The sequence below is a fragment of the Dicentrarchus labrax genome, unplaced genomic scaffold (assembly GCF_905237075.1).
Source record: "Dicentrarchus labrax unplaced genomic scaffold, dlabrax2021, whole genome shotgun sequence".
Lineage (NCBI taxonomy): Eukaryota > Metazoa > Chordata > Actinopteri > Moronidae > Dicentrarchus > Dicentrarchus labrax.
In genome coordinates this window covers 9,594,383-9,616,262 of record NW_026136717.1, presented here as the reverse complement: position 1 = coordinate 9,616,262, position 21,880 = coordinate 9,594,383, and the positions used below count along the sequence as shown (strand labels likewise).

General features: G+C 40.3%; 1 protein-coding gene across 2 annotated transcripts; it reads right to left on the bottom strand.

Moving 5' to 3' along the window:
- Positions 1-1,048: 1,048 nt before the first annotated feature.
- On the bottom strand, positions 1,049-21,135 carry LOC127379626 (synaptopodin-2). Of its 2 annotated transcripts, XM_051429477.1 has the most exons (5): positions 20,909-21,135; positions 13,558-13,709; positions 11,791-12,584; positions 7,107-10,039; positions 1,049-3,232 (listed from the first exon to the last, which is right to left on the bottom strand). In XM_051429477.1, exons 1-5 carry the CDS (start codon positions 21,014-21,016, stop codon positions 2,633-2,635), a joined length of 4,587 nt encoding a protein of 1,528 aa, XP_051285437.1. In that variant the 5' UTR covers positions 21,017-21,135; the 3' UTR covers positions 1,049-2,632. The 2 variants fall into 2 exon arrangements, with proteins under 2 accessions (XP_051285437.1, XP_051285436.1); XM_051429476.1 differs by lacking the exon at positions 1,049-3,232 and having other exon boundaries at positions 5,052-10,039; positions 20,909-21,132.
- Between the last annotated feature and the right edge of the window lie 745 nt (positions 21,136-21,880).

The following is a 21,880-nucleotide window of genomic DNA, read 5'->3' as shown; positions in this document are numbered from 1 at the left end:
ACCTAAATATTACATCATCTGTATACAAAAAATATTGATCCATTATTATATCAAATCATTGGAAATTTTCATATTTGGAACATGATGGGTGTTGTTAATGAAGGGACTTGGTTAACAATATTTCACCTATACAATAATCAATAATCTGTTGCAATCTTGCAACAATGAAAATATACATGAATTGTAAAGCACAAAAGGGATCAAAACTGTCTCAGAAAACCCTGACAATGCTTTAACAACTAAAATAAAGTTGTGTCAGCTGCAATTCTCTTTATCTGCACTCAAGAATTGCAGTGCACAGCCAACAATAAATATACTCAGTGACATCCACCGTGGGAACATGGCTCCCTCAGGGCCTGCAGAACAATCAAATACTATTTGTTTTAAATGCCATCATGTTATATAGTAGGGAGCAAGGCCTAATAGGGTTCACTCACCTTATAATCCAGTCAGTATGTTTTAATTGACCTTGCAAAGTTAGATTTGCCATCTATATATTTCTTAACTTGGTAAAAGAGACTAATAAAGAAAGACAGGTTGAGTTTGCAGAACCAAGCGGGGCAGGAAAGCATAAGGTTGGATGTTAAAAGCAGCAAGTTCATTGGCATACTGTAATGCCTGTTATATAGAAAACTATGCCAGGAGCCCCATACACAAAATGAAATATTTTAAAGGTGTGTGTTGTGTTTAATGCTTGTTCATACTTTGAGTCAAGCTCCACCCTTTTTAATAAGATTTGAATCCCGCACAGCATTTTCAAAATCTAAATTGGTATAGAAATAATTTCTGTTTATCATCTCCCTCTGTGTCCTCATTCTCTAATGGTTCAGCTACAGTAGGTACCCACTGTTATTATGTAACTGGTGGTCACCATGGGAACAAGTCCCCACCAACCCCTCCCCTGGATACAAAGCGAGTGACTATTCCAGACAACACATCATACAAAAAGCTTCATGGGATGGTACAGCAAACAACAAATGGCCCACAGCCAAGTATTTCATGCTTGGAACACAGCAAAGAGCACAAAAACACAGTGCAATTTGTAAAATAGTGTTATTTGTCTGTATTTATTTTCATTTACCCTTTATTTGAATCCATATCTGAATTAGTTTGGAAAAGAAATTGATTACTGGTATTGTATTGTTACCATAATAAGCAATACAGTGTAATTATCACAGATACACTATTGTATGATGCTCAGTGAGGCAGCTGAGACACAACACAATGCTGTGTGATAAATCTTATTTATGTTTATGAGACTGCTTGGTGAGAATCACATTAGGACATTATGTACGCTCTGTGGAAACACCAACATTGCTTTTATCTTTGGAGATGATTACAAGTTTATAGCAAAATCCCAAACCAAGCACAAGCCACAAACCCATTACATACTGTAAGCAATTCTCCCAGTGTCAGTAAACCTATCATAAACTAAAACAATCTTTTTTTGTAGCCGTAATTAGGACATTCCTCAAGTTATCTTTTACCCCCAACTAAACCCCATTTTCCATCTACATACTGTGTGCTGCAATGTGACAAATCATTCCAGATTCCTAAAGAAAAGGTCTTGGAAAACTGTAACGGGAGAAAAGATGTCCTAGTTTCTGCTTCTCATCTTCTCCCTCTCTCTGAGTAGTTAATGGCCACATGCTAATGCGCTAATTAAAATGCACCTGGTAAATACGTGAATTAATCTCACTTATTAGAGCTTACATAACGACATGTCCGCCCACAACATTCTGAGTTATAGCACTAACCTTTCTCCAAGTTTTAAGCCTCACTTCTAATGCATCTCTAATTGTATTCTGACAGTGAAACGAGTTCTCCACCACACTCAAGTTTCACGGATTAAAAATCAAACAAAACCATCCAAAAATAAGTGCACCATCACTGCAAGAACCAGCATGCTAGATACATACATCCACAGCAGAAAATTTAAAAAGTATGAACAGAAACTCCATCCACAAGCTGACAACAATTCAAGAGGTAAAGCAACTTATATACTATATGATGGGTAGGTCACTGCTTCTTTCTCTCTTTCAGTATCCTCACATATCTCTTTTCTCAGGACCCCATAATCACCTATTTTGTATATTCTGAGAGGTTCACTGAACAGTCAACATTTATAGTTATCTCCAGATATACGGTTACGATACAATCCTTCAAATCTCTCCACTTATTTTGTACCAAACATGTCCATTCAGATCTATTATATCCATTCTAAACAACATACTCATTGCCTCATCTAATGAATAACAGGCCCACTTCAGTGTATTAACCAAGCTCAAAAGTTGTCAGTTAAATGTTAATGGTATAATGTCTCCATACATTGTTGAAGTAATCATCTATTTTCACATTTGATTATGGCATGCATAGATTTCATCTAAAATATTTTATATTAAAGATTCAACATCAAAAAGTACAAAGCATGTTTTTAAAACGCTGTTAGCATGTCAAAACCAGGAGAAATCCAGCAATCTTTCCAAATGTCCACTTCATCATACATTAGCTCACTCTCCTCACACACCATATTGTTGTTATTGTTATAGGAAATGCTCTAACTGCACTTGAATCTGTTATAAAATCAGTAAGTAATAGGATTTTACTCATTTAAGGTCACACAGGTTGACTCCTACCGCTTCCAACTCCAAGTGTTGCTGGTGTACACAGACTTGTAAGCTTGCTTCCCCATGGGCCTCTTGTGCTCAGAGTAGGAAACTGAGGGGCCCAGATTTGCCTCTGCCACAGACCTCTGAGGCTGCCACTGTCTGGGTAGAGACCTGTAACCAGCATGACTGGCAGGAGTGGAGACAATGCTCCGTGTTGGGGACACAAATGATGGTAGTGGAGCTCGACTATAACTGCGGCTTTGGCTCTGACTCCAGGTGTGGCTGCCTGTTTTCTGCGGGGCTTGGTAAGAAACCTTGGCCTTCCACTCTGCTGGGGGCTCGGGCAGCATTTTGCGCTGGGCTGCCAGGCGGACGTTTGAGGCGAGGGTTTGCTGGAGGTTCTGGAAAGCAAATGCTTCATCCACCAGGCCCATTGGATGCCGAGAGGCAGCCTCCCAGGGCGTAGGGGGTTTGTGGCCCTTCTCCAGCCAGGAGGTCTGCCTTGCTAAGGGAGATGAGAAGCCCCGAGCTGGAGGCTTTGGGGAGGAAGAAGCCGAAGCTGACTTCTGGCCCGTGGATGGTACTCTGGCTGATGGGGAGAGGGAGTAGCTCCTGCCAAGTGCCTGTAAAGAAAGATCCAGACATATTTATTTTAGTAAGGGCTCATTTTTGTTTGGCTGACCAGCCGTCTGGCCAAATCAAATCAGCTTGGAAAATGTTGGAAGATAGAGTAGCTCTTTGTCAACACATTTCTTTTAAGTACTGTAATTCTCTAATGTTGTATTTCATGTTAAAAATATTTGTTTGTTTTATTCTTTATGTAAAACCATAAAAGTCAGAAAAATTCACTATCATTAAAGCTCTGTTAAACTTTTTCTTTTAAACTTATTGTGTTAGTCTCCTCAACCCAGTGCTTTAGCATTTGTCCAAACTGAGTGAACTGCCATTTTATTTCTTAGAACAACTGGTTTATGAGAGTGCCTGGGCTTCCCACAGTAAGCCACATTCAGCCACATTCAGCTTGTTATCATTCGATCTGCTTTACTAGACAGCAACACATTGAAAGTATGACGGTGAAACTGCTAAATGCTCAATACTAAAATCTCCATTAGGGTGCCTAGACAGCCATGGGTTATGTGGGGTGACAAAGCACCTCTGTACCATTCATTGACTCTGACATTACAGACATGCAGAAAAGGCAGTGCTGCCATCATCTGGTGAAAGATGGGTAAGATCAGCAGATGGGAATAGGTGGCAAAAATGAAAGCACAGAATAGAGGAAAGTGCAGTAATAAAAAAAAAGAAAAGAAAAATGCAGCTGAATGAGTCAAGGGGGAATAAATTATCTGCTGACTCAGGTATCTGGTAGGCCTAAAATGCATGTGGCAGCGTTATCCTGGATTAAGGCAGACACAAGAACGTATGAGTAGTAGACAATCTAAGGTCATATTTTCATGGAGTAGATTGTGACTATATATTTGCCTCACATTGTTTATGTCTATTATCTAGCTGTCATTCTGCAGAACATATATCTCAGAAATGGGGCCTGAGCAGGTTCTAAGAGTTGGTGTCCATTATAATGTGCATGCACAGGCTTCTTTTTGGAGACAAGTGTTCAAAATAGTCTACATATACAGTGTTACATAAGGTTTTCTTTGGGGTTTCTGGTCAAAGTATATTTGAGAGCAAAAATCTTGGACATTAATCTATATGTAGAAAATGAAAATTAGACCACATCAGAGCACACTGAAAATCAAGTATGGCTGATATAAAGGCGCATGTGCAATCAACCAATTAGGTGATGGGGGTCAACTCTTGCCATCTGAGTAGGAATCAAATTCCTCCAGCTAGAGCTACAGAAATCTGCCAACTTAAGACACCATTTGATATTAAATGTCCACTTAACAAATAACTGCCCTTTGAGAAAATGCATGACACAACATGGATATACATTTCAGCGAGGGCCACTCACTTGACCTCCAGATTTATCCAGTGAGCTCGCCTGTCTTCAGTGAGGTCACCAATCTAATAATACCCTTCATAAATGCATCATCAGGTAGTCATTCTGTAGGAATGTGTTTCTCAAGCATTCACATCAATTGTTGTAAAAGTAGTTGATTTGGATAATGAGATGTTTTTGGCTGATGTTAGCAAGCTCTTTATTGAGTACAAATTGTATTCTGTTTTATTATTAAAAACTGATTTATTTTGAACCACTGCAAACATTAAGTGAACATGTGTGTCTAATATGATGGTAAATTACATAGAAATGGATTGATTTGTGGCTGAAATGCTTATCTCTTAGAATAACCTAAAGTTATAAAGTAATTATTTATAGTACAGGTGGAGAAAAGGTTTAAATTCAGTGAGATGAAAAGAAAAGAGACTAGAAATAGAAGAAACCAAAGGCATGCTTAAAGGACAAAATAAAGGAAAGCCAAACAAGGATAAAAGACATTTTAATGGCACTGCAGTGAATCATACAGAAAGTGCACTATGAAGAGAAACACACAAAAGAAAAGGAAAAAGAAAATGAAGAACAAAAGCAGCCCTGTACCAAAAATATATTTGTGAACATTACCAGGCTGGTTATCCCTTCAGTAAATCATCTTTTGTTAATCATTTATCATCTAGTCATATAAAATAAAAGCAGAAAAAGATGCACGGAAGAGTGAAACTGCTAGAGTGGGCAATACTTTATATTTTTCTGTTATCAGAAAAAATACTACGAGGGCCTGAGATATAGTTGCGGTCATTGGCTTAAATTGAAATTTAAGTCTACTATCGCTGCACCTCAGCACTCCCTCCCTTGAGGCAGTTTAAATATAGCATCTAACATGATGCAACAGCTGGTAAAAATCTTAAAATAAAATTAACCCCTTAAGTAGGTGCTATAGAAAAGACACTGGGGAAAGCCACTGAAGAATAAATTGTTCACGATTCAAACACTTGAAGTTCAAGCAAGTGACAGTGTTCTTTGTCACTTTTTGTCAGGCGTATTGCTGTAGTCCCCAGCATTTACTTGAAACCCCACAGAGTTGTGACATAATCTCTGCAGTTATGACATCACTGACACTGCAAATTTAGCCTTCTGCTTGGTATCATTACACACCCCAGACCCCACCCCTCTCCCTCACTACTTTACTTTTATTTTTACTTTATTCATAGAATTTTTTTAATTTAGCTTTATTGTATATATAGGTTGTTTATCAAATAAGATTAGCCACATTTAGCAGTTTCCTCTTTCCAAAAATCAACTTCCTCTTGTCACTGTTTGCTTCTGATTGCTTTTTTCTCTCACTCCTTCCTTTCAATTCTTACTTAGCATCACGCTCCCCTACATTCTTATATTGCCACCGCTTTAGATTCTTCCTCATAAAATTACATTAATTTATGGTGGAAGTTTCCATGTGCATCATTTTCTGTGAACATGTCAAAATGCACATGCTTCTTAACTCATTTGTGTCTGATAAAATATACTTACAGTTGGTTCTTATTCTTATGTTCTTAATTTGTAATGACATTCACATTAGTTTTCAAAATTCTGAAAACCATCTAGCTCTGTGCTATGACAATAACAAGAGCAAGTAGAGGTGACAGTAGTCATTGCAAAAGCAAGTTTATATGCTCAAAATAGTCCACTTGGCTGTGGACTACAAGAGCACCAACCCCTTGGCTCAAGCAGACACTAAGCAGCTCATGAATCTACCAGAATCACTCTTTATCAACTGCTGTAGGCTTCCACACCTGAGCTGAGCTCTTTTTAGCTGTAAATTTAGGTTTAGGAGCAGCTACAGGGTTGCCACCTGATGCAGATTCTGGTCTTGCAGCTACAGGAAAACTAGGAACAACATAGCTACTGGGAGGCGGTGGCTGGTAAGGTACTGAGGGAGTTGCCAGGTAGGGAGGGCTATTGGCTGGTTGGTAAGGGGCTTGAGGTGCCTGTTGGTAGGGAGAGTTTGGAGACTGAGGAGCTTGGGGATGATAAGCAGGTGGGGCAGGTTGCTGATACTGTTGGTTATATGCCTGCTGGTATGGACCACCAGCAGCTTGTTGATAAGGGTTGGAGGGAGGATAAATATTAGCTGGGTTTTGCTGGTAGTTGCCATCATGCATCATAGGCTGCATGGGCATCCCATAAGATTGATGGGGGTATGGGGCATTAAATGGTCCACCTGGCTGGATGGGGGCCATTTGCTCATATCTAATTGGTTGGTTTTCGACAGGAGGGTTAGGAGGTGGACATTCGGGTTGAGGTGCAGGGGGCTTGGCCGCCTCTGCTGATGGGCCAAAGGTAAAGAGTGCGGAACTGAGTTGATAAGGTTGATGCTTCATAACATCTATAACATTAAGGGGTTTAGGGGCAGGCTTTTGCTCCCCTTTGCCTTTTTTCTTGGCTTTGTTTGAAGGGACACTTGGAGGCGGTTGTTTTGTTGCTGCTGGAGGATAAGAAGGGGATTGAATAGGATTATATGCCCGTGAAGGTGGAGCACGTACATTGGGTGTATATTTCCACTCGTTTGGTAAGGAAGCAACTGGCGATGTTGGCCGGCTGGCTTTGTTTGCTTGAACAGTCTCAGAGTCCACAACAAACTTCTCCATACGAGATTGCCTCTTGGCAAACATATCAGCTCCTTTCCCTTTGACTGCTGGCATCTCAAACGCTGAACCTTGGGATGATGGGTTTAAGACAGTGGCCATTGGGTTGATGGGTGATAAAGCTCTTTGACCAATGGTAAAAGACTGCATTCGCGGTGGAGGAGGTGGAGGGGTCCGGTTTTGTGGGGCATTTTGTGGTGGATGCCAAGGTTTTGGAGAGGGACGAGTGTTAACCATTGACGGGGAAACATTCACAGGTGTTTGCTGTGATTGTGGTGCCCAGGTATTAACAGGTGTCTGAGGTTGTGTCTGAGCTGAAGGCCATGTATTTATTGGTGGCTGTGATGGAGTCTTTGAAGTCGACTGTTGCCAGTTTGGCTGTGGTGTGGACTGGGGTGGAACTGTTTGAGCCCAAGGTGGTTGATGTTGGGCCTGATTTTGCTCTTGGGCCCAAGAACCCATGGGGTGCTGACCATGTTCCGAAGGGTGCTGGGCCCATGAGGGTTGGGACTGAGCCTGGGTAGGCACTGGCGCCCATGGATTTAAATTGGCTTGGGGCTGTGGCTGAGGTTGTGCTTGGGCTGCTTGGATCCAAGGTGGCTGAACCTGGGCTTGAGTTTGTGATGGAGACCATACATTAATTGAGGGTTGCTGTTGCTGCTGGGGCTGAGCTGAGACCCAAGGTGGTTGTGGCTGACCTTGTGCTTGGGCCTGTGGCCATGCTTGCTGTAGAGCCTGGTGTTGTGGTTGCTGAACCCATGGTGGTTGTTGCTGGGATTCTGGCTGAACCTGTTGAACCCAAGGAGGTTGTGCTTGGGAATTTTGCTGGGGTTGTTGCACCCATGGTGGTTGATGCTGAGAGTCTGTTTGTGATGGCTGTACCCATGGGGGCTGGGGCTGCTGTTGCATTGGTTCTTGAGGTTGAACCCAAGTTGGTTGCATCTGCTGCAGATTTGGCTGCTCATGAGAGTGTGTCCAGGGTGGCTGAACCTGTGGCTGAACCTGTAACTGCTCTTGAGGCTGGGCCCAGGATTGCTGAGCATGTGTCTGGGCTTGTGCCTGCTCTTGACTCCAAGATGGCTGAATTTGAGGCGTCCAAGTATTTGTCGAGGTTTGAGGCTGTGCTTGGGTCTGAGTAGGCTGACGTGTCACCCAAGGTGGCTGTGTTGGGGACTGACTTGGACGTGGTTCCTGGGGCTGCACTTGAGCTGGATGCCAAGAATTAGTTGGTGGCTGTTGTGCTTGTGTTTGTGCTGCAGCCCAGTTAGTCACAGGAGCAGGCTCTGGCTGCAGGCTAGAATTCATATGACCATTTTCATCTTGAGCTGTCACTTGCAGAGGCTGTTGTTGAGATTCAGGCTCTGGGGGAGTCCATGTGTGCTGTTCCTTTGTGGTTGTGCTGGCAGGAGCCTCCTGAGGGGCAGGAGGGGGGGAGGGCTCAGGGGCAGGTGCAGGGGTTGGCTCTAGTTCAGGAGCAGAGGCACTCTCTGTGGTGGGGGCTGCAGCAGGTGTGGATACACTATTTTCAGCTTGTTGAGGCATGTCCTGGTTGGTCTCTTCTATCTGTGGGGACCAAGGAGGAGAGTTGGGATTGATCATAGGCTTTGGAGCCACTGGTGGTGGAATCTTGTGTTTAACTGAAGCCTGGAGAAAATTACAAGCCTCAGCCCCAAGGCTAAGGTAGTCTTCCTCAGGTCCTGACTCAAAACCCAACTTCTTATCACTCCTGTTGAGAAGGTTTAGCAATACTGGGTTCGGTGACACTTTTGGTGCTTCCTTAAAAGTGAACATAGGTTTGCCAGTGTTTCTTTTCCTTGCATCCATCAAAAGGCCAGTCTTAATTGCAGGGGTAGAAATGCGCTCATCGCGGGAAGCTATCTGCTCTCCTTGGCCCACGGAATCTTGATTGGTCCCACTCATTGCGGGAGAATAAGGGGTAGCCGCCATGTTTTCTGCTGAGAAAGGCTTTGCAGTACTATTGTTGAAAGAACTCTGCATTTCACTGGTTTGATGTTGGACTGTGCCATTGATGTTTGTAGAATAGTGCTGCATTTGCTGTTGCTCTTGATATTCTTGCTGCTGCTGCTGCTGATACATTTGCTGTTGTTGATAATGTTGTTGTTCATACTGCTGCTGCTGATACTGTTGTTGGTATTGTTGTTGTTGGTAGTTCTGTTGTTGCGCATAGTACTGCTGCTCCTGATATTGCTGGTACTGTTGTTGCTGTTGGCTTTGTTGGTGTATATTTACATCCATGTAAGCATGGCCCTCTGTTGTGGACTGCATGTAGGAGTGTTCCGCTATCTTCTTTTCAGCCTCCGGCACCCCTTCCACTGGCATCCCGTGGCGCCTAAGCTCCTCATGTTCAGCAGAAATCTCATCCATTCTCTGACGCCGTTGAGCAAACATTAGGGCACCCTTTCCCTTGGTTTCAGGCAAACATTCCATCTCTGCTTGGTTGTTCAGGTTCCTTTCAATTTCAAGGAGACCCTTGTCCCAGTTGATGGTTAGCACACCTTTGCTACTATGGGCATTAGTAAGGAAATGCTTGTCAGAATCACTAGGAGCCAGAAGGGTAAATTCAACAGTGTGGGTTTCTTGTTTGTCGTCTTCGTTTTCCTCGTCTTCGTCGCTGTACTCTGGTTCGTCTTCTCCTGTGCCGTAGCTTACAAGTGTGTATTTCTTGGCCCTCTGCCGATGTTTCTTGAACATCAACACCCCCTTGTTGTTGGGGTTGGGTGGAGCAGCCGTAAGAAGGAGAGCAATACGTTTACATTTGGACTTGGCCTCTTTCACCTGCTTCTCAGAGAGACTCTCGCTACGCCTGAGCCCTGTATTGAGAAGGAAAAGAGAGAGTTCAGTGTTTAAAATAAAGGGTCATTGACAGGGTAATCAAAATAATCTCTTGGGTGGATTGCATGTTAAATTATAGGTATTAATAACATACAATGGAATAAAGATCAACTCAAACTTTTTCATCTGTTAAGAGTATATTTTGGAAAAAAAATTCAATTCTTAAATAGCTTGATTTCCTGTGTTATTAGTTTGTTTGTACTTTTCAGCTCTTTGATCGGTTTCCGCATTCAACATGTAATTGACAAAATAGCTCTAAATTATGAATTTATTTATATATTTTCTTTATAATATGCACCCTGAATATCAGTTGAAAAATCAAATTATATTTTACCATATAAACCCCATTTTGGTTCACATCATCTAAAAAGTAAAAATAGAGCTTGCACAAATAACATGTTGATAGATCAGGTTTTAAAAATAAATCAAGTTTTAAAAAAAAGTTAAGCAAGGCACAAAGCAATTCCTTTGAGATTGTAACTTTACACTGATACTGACCTTCTGCAAAAAATACATTTTAAAAATATCTCCCATGTTCTCAGTAAAAGCAGAAGCAGAAATGACAACAGACTAATAAATGGTTAATACTATATGCACTGTTTAGCTGATTTGAACACACAACAAATATTCTGTAAACTAAATTATTATCCACATATAGCTAGGTACTTTTCCTCATTTGTGATTGTATTACTCCAAATTAGCTATTCAGTTGAACATAAAACATCAACCCATAAAGCAATTATTAAATTCTCTGACCCATGTCTAATATCCTCATTTGTTCACAGACAATGAACCACATTAAAACAGTTCATCCATAAAGTAGCCAGGAATAGGAACTGAGAAAGATTAAAGATAGCCTTCATGCAATAAATCCACCAGGACCAGAGCGTCTTTACCAGTCCTTATCTGTAAGTTCGAAAGCTGTCCACTTACAATCTTCTGTTCTCAAATCTGTTACATTTTTCTGATACTTTGACCAACAGACAACACACGACAAACCCACTCTCAAATTATCCAACAATGCAAGTCAGTAATAAAATAATACGTAGGTTTAGTTTTTTATATTCCTGCAAGACTAACCTGAAGGTGGAGGGACAGCGGGAGTGAGCAACGGACTCACTTTTTTAGCTCAGTTAAAGCACTCAGTTTGAAAGGATCAGGTAACGGGCTGGGGGAGCACATGCTCGTGTCTGTCAAAGGACCACTTCTGCAGGCATCATCAGCGTGCTGGTGTTATATTTATGTCTTCAACACAGCTCTGAGGAACGTTTAAGTATCCATATTCATGATCAAACCTCTTCAAAGGGATAGTTTAATGTATTTTATATTGGGTAGTGGCTTTCAACACATGATCAATGTCTTTTTGAATTTTATATATTATATTTAAAACTTGTTGACTTTCAACATCCTATTTGCACTATGCTCCTTACTATCGCTTTGATTCTGTTTAGGTTTGACCCGGATGTATCTGCTTCCATTCAAAGGAATGAGCACCCTCCTCCAACTGCAGTGACAGACACATGCTATTTTAAGGGGTACACACACTGGACATCAGGGTTTGGAATGCACATGTGTTGTTGACAAATGCAATTCAGTGTTAACCTATTAGCTTGCAGATTCCCCTTTAAAGAATAGATCCTTATTACCCATACACTCACACACACAAAGAAGGAATGCAGACAGAGACATTACTCCAGTGTACAAATGTTAATGGTCCATAGGTACTTACTGGCGTGTTTTGCCCGATGCTTGTTGGGTTTGTCTTGATCCCCCTCAGAACCAGAGTCCTGCTCTTCTGCTGCTGCCGCCTCTTCTGAGGGAATTCCAAATGAGACAGTATAAGACCCAGGAACTACCTCACAGTGCCCTCCGCCTTCTTCTCCTTCGCTTTGGGATCCAACACTTCCACTGACCCTGGGGCCACCCACACTCAGGATGCCCCTCCCTGCTCCTGATGCTGCTGGTTGCTGCAAAATGACCTCCACCTGCCCCAGCATCGAAGGAGAGCTGAGCACCACTCCGTGCTGTCCGAGCGGCTCTCTGACAGAGCACGGCACATAGTGTGTTGTGGTGGTTTTGTGGATTGTCTCAACAGATTCTCTGTTTGAGAGTTCTCCCTGGATCCCAAGAGCACTCCCAAGAGAGGTGCAGCCCACATCGTCCAATGTTTGCTCAGAAAGGGACACCTGGAGCTCGACCATGTCCCCTGGGGAGAAGCACTGCCGTACTTCTTCATCATTTTCTTTAAAAAAAGGCTCCTGGCCTCTCCGATCACCAGATGAGGGTAGATGTAGCTGGGTGCAAAGCAGCTGGGGTCCCTTGGGAAACACTGTGTCACTATCTGACTCCCCATAGTAGGCTTCGTCCTGGGATTCAGATATGTACAGCTCCCTTGGGCTTTGGGACCTGTGCTTTGGGGAGAAGATATGGAGGGTGGTGCTCTCTGAAGCTGTACCAGAGCAGTCCCTCTGACCACAGTATGTCTCTTCTGATTCATAGAGTTCTGGGGGAGTAGTGCAGTATCTTTAAGAGGACAGAGAACAGGAATGAGTGAGGTGCAGGTTTTATTCTTTTAAGAACCACTTTTGATCATTAACATAAATAAGAGACATTGCTACACCTTATATTGTTTGTTTTTTGAACAGTCAATGGGTTTTGAAGTGAATTTCAGACAAAAACAAAATGTCTATGCAGCGGTCTATGTTTTGCTCATTAAATTACTTTGCATTACATTACATATCATTGCAATGAGCAATACATCATCACTGTGGAATGGAGCTATTGGATAGTTGAGGAAGTAAAAGCTGACATAAGCTGAGGTCATCTGCTCTCCAAGTCTACAGAGACAATAGCCTATAATCATGCAGTCATAGAAACAATTTTAATACAAATCCTGTCCTGTACTTATTGTCCTGCCACAAATAACATGAATTTAAATCAGATAATAACTAGATTCAAGAACAAGATTCAACTTTAATATGCCTTCAAAACAACTGTAAATCCCTCTGCAGTTTAAATGTGGGCACATTAAGGCGCATGCAGCAATATTTGAGGACACGTCAACCTGATAAACACACTGGCAGTACCCACTGAGTAATGGCAGAGCAGCTGCATGTCAATCAAGACACACAAATCTGTAATACATTGGTCAAGTTGGTTGGAAGGTCAGCATGGCTGACACACACATTAACTCACTGAGACACACACAGACATGAATGCACATATATACACAGACAGTCAGTGGTTCGCTGACACTATGCAAAAGGGCACAGGTCATAAAACAACATGCTATCTAAATGCAAATACAGTGGTGCCATAATCATTTTGCATTGCTGTTGTGAACACCAAGGACTGCGTGGCTCAGTTGTCATGATACACAGATATCGTCCTGTTACTGAATGTACAGACATTTTCAAACATCGTGTGTTGTGTTTTCTGCAATTCACAGATTTACCACTTCACTGTCATTCATTTCCTAGGTGGTACATGGCACTACCTTTTGACTAGCAGCTGCAGACAGTCCATCGATGTGTCGATGAGCGCAAAGGCTCGTAAAAGGGTGAGATCGGCACATGGCTCTCCATTGAGTGACACCACCTCGTCACCTTCCTGCACTCCTGCCAGAAAGGCACGGCCTCCTTCCTCTACCTGTGGAAAACAAAATCATAGCAAGAGGACAAAAACCTATATCACATACCGGGTCAGTTATCAGCATAGCCCCAAGTGTGAGAATGGTCCTATAACCTTCACACTCAGGCCAGCTATGACAGTGCTGCTATTTACAGGAAGTCAACATAAATCATCTTTAAAATGTTGTCAGTTGCTAGTAAGGTCATAATATAGAAACTTCGCCCCCAGGTCAGTGTCACAAATCCATTTTATCTGGAAAAGCAAGAGGACAAAGTATTTTAGCAGTATTTTTCATCTATAAAAAGGATTAAGAATACATTATTAATTCTCTTTAGAATAATATGAGAAAGGTCTTCTTCTAAGTGGAGCCTAAATACAAGAACTCTATCCGACAAGAGTCAGCCTGCAAATAATAAAACAGAAAATGTGTGTAAATAAACAGTGGTTTATGTCTAACATTAAGCGAAGTGCAATGTTGATGGCCTCTACAGATATAATGAGGCTTCCTAGGAATGCTTAATTGGTTATCTCTTTTGATGTGTATTAAATTCAAACCAGGCAATGGATGACTATGTATGTGCGTAAAGGGTAATATAATTCCCTGTGAAGTCCTACGTGAAGTACATCCTGAGTGAATCAGCTGAAAACACATTTTCTGACTGGATCATTAATATTTGAGAGATATCAAATGAGGATAGGGAAGGTGGGGTAGTGGCCTTTTCAAATTAATTCAACAACATTTGTAAATAACTAAAAGTATATCAACAGGTCACTTAAGAGGCGAGCAACAATTTGTGCAATTCACACTACAATGTACAATCAGTGTCACTGATATTCAAGAGATGTAGGTCTACCTTGTGTTTTAACCGTGGTGCTGCATATTATTGCTGCAGGCCAGCTCTGTGCAGATCCATTTAAAGGGCACCTCTTTACACAGTTAAACTAATGACTGATGGTTTTGTTCAGTTGTAATTGGTTCTTGAGGACTATAAAATGGTTCATTAATAAGAGGATTTAATAAAAAGAAATACCCCATAAATTTTGCACAAAAGGCCACTTATACAGCTAGGAGTATGAATGATTACTTCAGTATACGCTCTCAGGAAATATGTTAAGATGTTTTACAAATACGAAAAATAAACAGCTTTACAAAGAAGGTTTATAATGTAGTGCAACTGCAATAAACTACAATTATGTATTGAGACTGGTAACCACTACAAAATGTATCAATACTAGTTGTGTCAATACTGAGTGTTTGTTTTGGACACCATGACATCTCCACTTTAATTCTTGTTGCATATAATCCTTCTCGCTCTCTTCCCCATGTTTCTTGTCTGTCAACTGTCAAAAAAAGAAAAATGCCATAAAAATAATCTTAAAGTACTGAAGGAGATAAGACTCCACAACTCAATTCATTCACCATAATGAGGTCATGTATCTTAATCTTTGTCTTGGCTGATTCCCCTAGGATTCATTTAAGAATTTACATTTATGATACATCAGAGTCAATATGTTAACCTTTGATGACACTGAACATGAGTAAATGACCATGCTATTCAGCCATCGATCATGTTAATGCTCCTTTGCAACTTTGGCAGCAGTCGCTTTAAGCTGATTTATGTCAGCACACCATCACTAAACAAAAGCAGTCTTCTCGATTTCTGATATTAAAGTTGCTGTTACCCAGAAAACCTTGCTGGCAGGCAGCAGCCACATAAATTGTGGAGCTGCTAAGAGCTCAGAGATCAGGCATTTCAAAACTGTGGCTGTTCATCTCCATGTTTATTTTAACAGCACAACACACAGAAAGTCTGTGTTGCTTTCTTGTGCCTTGCTGGATTTTCATTATAATAGTACATTCATAAAGGTAAAGTGGCAGAAGACAGAAGGAAATGTAGAATGTCACAATACAGTAGAACACATGGGGATGACACACCAAACAGTCCTTCTTCATAATCATTGGCGCAACACATGAAACTTTTCTCCTTTATTAAAGGAAATATCTAAAAATCCTCATGAAATCACGATAAATCATGTTATAATTTTTTTCCAGAAACCCTTTTATTATATAACACCTTATAGCAATTATATTTTACATTTTGGAATTTCACATGAATTGAAATCACCAATTAACTCCTGCAGAATCATCCTCCATGGACATCCATCCAACTTGAGATACTTGCAGTAAAGAAATCTTGCCACTAGATGGCGCTGCGCACACACACACACACACACACACACACACACACACACACACACACACACACACACACACACACACACACACACACACACACACACACACACACACACACATCTTTTACTACAAAAGGAAGAAGGGGAGAATCCCTGCATCAAAGTAAAATAAGGATGGGGAAAGACTATTAAAAACCCATCCTGATGAAACATTCATCATATATATATATATATACACACACTTTTGATTGTCTTTGACTTTTGTTTTATTATTTGTATTTCAAAGGGAGATGCAAAATCAAATTGTACTTGTTTTTGCTTTAATCAAAACATATGTTCCAACATATAAGAATGATGAACCTTACTTGCTTATTTACCACAGGACCACATAGGCCTGAGTCTAACATAAGCAACATCCTAGGCAATAAAATGAGCCTACTTTGCTACATATACAAAAATATTTTATGAGTTACTTTATAGAGCTGGTAAATCTCAGATAAATCCACTCTGAGTTTTTAAGAGTTAACAGTGTGCAAACAGGCCCTATATGGCAGCCTGTGTGCCTGTCTATTGGGACTCCCTCCTCACTACAGGGAGGATGGTTTGTCTGGAACACCACGGCAACCACTCGTGCTCCAAAAAAGGAGGGGAAACATTTGTCGTTGTCTCTCCTTGCAACACAAAAGATACACAGACAGTGAGGCAGAGTTCAAAAGAGGCATATACCGCCTAGTGTCTGAATCCTGTATGTCATACACTGCTTGGAAAAAAAGGTACAGTCTCATGTGCAGGAAAGCATAACAAATAAATGCTTCTCTAGGTGTCAGAAGGGAAGAAAGTAAACAGTGTTGGCCAGTTTTTTCAAACAAAGCGCTTTCCAAAAATACACATTGCCCTGAGCGCCACAATTTACTACTGACAACACGTGGGGGCCACAATTAGACAACATTATATGCATGTGTTATCCTGGGTTGCCCATTTTCAAATTATCTATTTAATAGGCTTAAATACAACAGAAAATCACAGGAAACACAGTACTGCATAATGTGTCCACATAGCTCCTGGCGGTTCCTGCCCTTTGCAGCTTTAAGCAATTATGTTTTTACATTTCAGGAAAATATCTTCCAGCTGCCTTACAGGTAGCCCTCACACCATGTGGGAGGACAGTTACATTTAATGTCTTTATTTACTCATTTATTCCTTTTTGTCTTAAAGGAGAGGTGTGGGAACATTTCAAGGGTTAGAGGGTTTAGTTTTTGTAGTTTAGGATTTCTATCTGCATTCCCTGGGCTAATACAGTTAATATATATACAACTTCAACTACAAAAGATACTAAATTCAATCATTGATCCAAACATACATTCCCTTCACCAGCCAACAATTTCCAACTTACTGCTAACGCGTTGCATGGTATTATGCATATATTGTAAATAATAATAATAATAATAATAATAATAATAATAATAATACATTTTATTTATAAGCGCTTTTCTAAATACTCAAAGACACTTTACATAAAAACATAAAAGCAGCAAAACAACATCAAATAGTAAAACATTAAAAACACATCAGACTAAGCTAAACATTAAAAGCAATTTTAAAAAGATGTGTTTTTGTGAGTGATTTGAATGTTGGAAGGTCGGTACAGCCACGGATGTGTTTGGGTAGGGTGCTTTTACAGCCTTCTGTTCTATTTTTTTATTCTTTAGTTCAGTTTGAGCTAAAATGACTTTGCCCAAATGTCACTATAACCATCACATGGATTTAATATGTTAAAATGTGTTTAAAGATGGATTACAATTGAAATGCCTATTTGGACAAATATACAAACATTATTACTATACATGATCCTTTTTTCACAATCCAATGAGTCCCATTAAACTGGGCCTCACTTTGGGTGGCACTGGCAAAGAGCATTCACAGCCAAGAACACTGCAACTCATAACTATGTCATCAAAATATAAATCTCTAGGAGCGTTGGCCCTAATTTGTTCAGATGACTCGAAATAGAAAAACGGAAAAAACATGCACTGTCATCATCTGAGGTCACTGCTTTCTTCCAGGACTAGAATGTAGATGTTTTGCTGAAAAACCCAATGCCAAAAACTCCAGTGATGGAAGGAGCTGTGAAGCACTTTGTTTACTCCAGGAAAACGACACTGAATGAATGCACTAACTGCATTTTGCTGATTGTTTGGCAGCCTAATAAGGTTCCTATGGTGCACAATTAGGACTGAATCGTCGGCAACAAGAGCCCTCTTTGCACTGAAAAGGCCAAGATAACCCAGGCAAAGAAGACCTCTAATTCAAACTATGACTACAATTAAAAGGGAAGGGGATAACATTTGGATTAGTTCTTATAAGATTCTGAAAAGTCTCAGACTTTAATTAAGATTACTTTGTTTTTGTCATTCAGTGCTCCATAACTGATCTGATGCATGTTGACATTCCACATACCAAGATGGCATACCTTAGTAATTAACAGGCCAAAATGTCTCCTGTGCATGTTGGTAGGATATAAACAATTTATTTTCTGGAATATCTGTTGAGTATTTTTGCCAACACATCCAAAACAAGCATCCCACTATTACCATAGCTCAGATGTTAACTGTTCTATGTTTCTTGGGCAAAGACATGTAAAGTTTTGTATTATGCAGTTTCTGTAGCTTTAAAAATAAAGTGACCTCATCAACTTTGTACTCAGTCCAGGACTCCAAATGAGAAGAAAAATACTGCCCTTCCTTATATGGAAAGAACCTTTTAAGAGTGGATACCCCATGCCCTTACACTGTACTGCCTGTCAGTACACTGAACAATCTCTCTCCCTCAAAAAACAAGACACAGTTTCCAGTACATTCAACAGAAGCTTTAAAAAACACCCACATTTTATCAGACACAGGAGAGCTTCTAGGTTAAGAGTATTTTGTCATGATCTTGGTATTTTTGCTTTTTTTTTTTTTTTTTGTTTTTTTACTTTTAACCGACAGACTTGGTTCACTGTCCTTCCTACAAGAAAAGTTTGGAGGTATGTTTAGAGTTATGCCTTCCAGATGAGGTGGACTAGAACCCCTGTCCTAGAGGCATATTTAGCTACTTCACTGAAATACACTTAAATGCAGTGAATCACAAGTATCTTATGTAACACATGAGAACACTTCCTGTGAAAGTGTTATGTATGTCAAGTAACATTTGACAGTTAATTCAAGAGAAAATTGAAAGTGGAACAGGCAGTAGAGGTAGGAGGCACTCCCCCCATATGGGGAGAAGGACACAGACTTACACAATTGTTTCGCTTTCTAAACCTTGCTGTTGCTGCTAATTTTTGGCATAGCAGTTTGTAATGATTATGTTGGCTCATGCTAGACACAACATTGTGGGGTATTTGTACAAATGATGATGAACAGGCTTCGGGGGTTGCTGTGAATATACGGCAATTAGTTTGTGTAAAGAATTTGGGATTTTGTCTTTTTGTCATTTTGTTCATATATTTTATAACAATTTATGGAAACATCTTCAACAGATAACAGAGTGATAAGGAATAAAACAATTAACGGTTAATTTATGTTTTTATTCTGACATAAGCGACTCACTAAATGCCGTAATAAATGACAAGTGATTTATTTTAGTCTTTAGAATCAACTTACCAGATGTTAATAAGCTGATTTAAAGCCTCAGTGGATGTGCAGCCACTTGCTGAATTACAAGAGACCATTTCATGCCAATAAATGTGGAAATAATCATTACATTCAAATACCTAAAAAACACAATAAGAGTCACACATGTACTTCAGAATTAGTTTGAAACAAGTAAGGAGCCTGTCATCAAAATGATCTATTAATGCACTCAGAGGCTTTCTTCTGGTGAGACTTTGATGTTGCAGGAATGCAGTTTAAAAAAAACATTTACATTTTCACTGCATGGAGGACAAGTTGATGAGGGCTCTGTGGGCTTGAGCACTTGTGAACATGCATCTATACCATATATAGAGCCTCTGCAGCTCTTCAAAGTAAAGGCATCTGGCTTTACCTCTCTCAATGCACATTTACATCACAGCGGTCTCTGCTTCTACGTTAATCTGACATTTTTATTTGAGCATTTTCATGATTAAATGTATGCCTTTAATGAGTGAGTTCATGACAACCAACCTGCAGTGAAACCTCTGAATGTAACCTAATGTATTTGTTATGATCAATACACTTACACAAACCCTCATCAATTGTAAAAGTAGATTACTGTATTGAAAGTATTGAGTGATGTAAATGAATATATTCACTTCAACAGTGTGTGTCAAAAGGACTACTAGTATCATCATAGGGCACCTACTGTTATCTGTGAGGTTTATTACTACACTATCTGGTTAAACAAATATTTTGTAGACAAAGTGGTTATAATTTGCCTGACCTCCTGTCATTTTTGAATGTTCTTTTTAAAGTGATATCTGCATGCTCATATCTTAGGTTGGGCTGACCTTTTCCTTTTTTGTTAGTTTGCATCGATATTCCTGCATAACGCACATACCTTTCACTCTCCAGGATGGTTACTCGTCTGAATAAGTGCTTTTGCTTTCTCGCTGAAGTCTTTGTGAGTGATAACAGATCACACTGCCCTCAGCTTCACACACACGCTCTCTCGCTCTCTCTCTCTTGGCCTTGACCATATAAGGGTCCCGAGGAATCTCGCACCAAAACACAGCCAACGCACACAAAAATGCAGCGACACGCACCGCTGCCGAATAAATTCTCTCCCAGTCCTGCCAGAGTTTGTTCAACATTTTATAAAGTAATTTTTTCACATAATTAGTCGACAAAACTCAATAAAAACTAAAAACCTTTATAGCAAACTGGAGAATTTATAGGATCTCTGCAATAAGATTAATAAAAGGTTCATTAAGCCGTCTGTCTGATAACAACGAAACTCTGGAATAATCCTGTTCTCTCTCAAATTAACACTTTAATATGAAAAAATTCTAAACAGCTAACACAAAGACAGATAGACAGACATACAGATAGATAGATAAATACCTGGGAGACTAAGAAAGGTCTGTAGGTGTCCCCCTCTCCCTCTCGCAGGGTGAATCCCCAGGGTGCACCACCCCGCAGCGTTACGCAGATGTAATCCCCGGTGCCCATGCTGCGCACAGTTCCTCAGCCAAACCTCCACAGCGCGTTCATTGAACTGTCAGCCGGACCAGCAGCACTTTGCAAAAAACCACCTCCAACACACCGCTGTATAATCCCCATCATCTGAGTTCTCCCTGAGTCCAGCCCGCTCAAGAAACGTCACTGCGCACGGACCCGCCTGCAGGCGTTGCATGCAACTCGTGGTTTGTCTTGGAGAGCTCATGGACTTTTTTACGCTCTAACATCCTAATGGAGAACGACTACATGATACTTTTAGTACTATCATCCAATTTAATCAGAAAAGAGTCATACAAGCCTTAAAAAGTCTAAATATCCCGAAGGAGAAATCCTAAATCATGTTAGCCATAGTCTTTAATTTCCTATTATAGATTACCTCAATTAGCCTATATTATATATTCTAATATATATCATATCTTCTTATATATTACCAGTAATTGTGTAATTCCATCTCATTTTTAGGCTATTGCAGCAGATAGGCTGGCATCCTTGTTTGTTATTTACATAATCTGAATGGATTGGCTTTATTATTACTACAGTGTTTGTTTTTATTATGTGACATTACTTTACTGTCAGGGCGGTATGGTTCAACAGTCTGGAGTCCAAATTGCACACATGCAGTCATCACTCTAAGAAGTTTTGTTAATCATTTTCAGACTATTGTATTTAATTTGTTTAGGCAATATTACTGTTCAATTATATATAATGCAGCCTACAGTTCCTCTCACAACAGGATGATCTAATGTCTCAAAGAGTGCAAAATAAGATCATTTATTTTCAGGGACTATACCTCAGTGGTACACAGCCTATATCCCTGTTCATTACACATATGTAGGCATATAGGTTGTGTGGCCA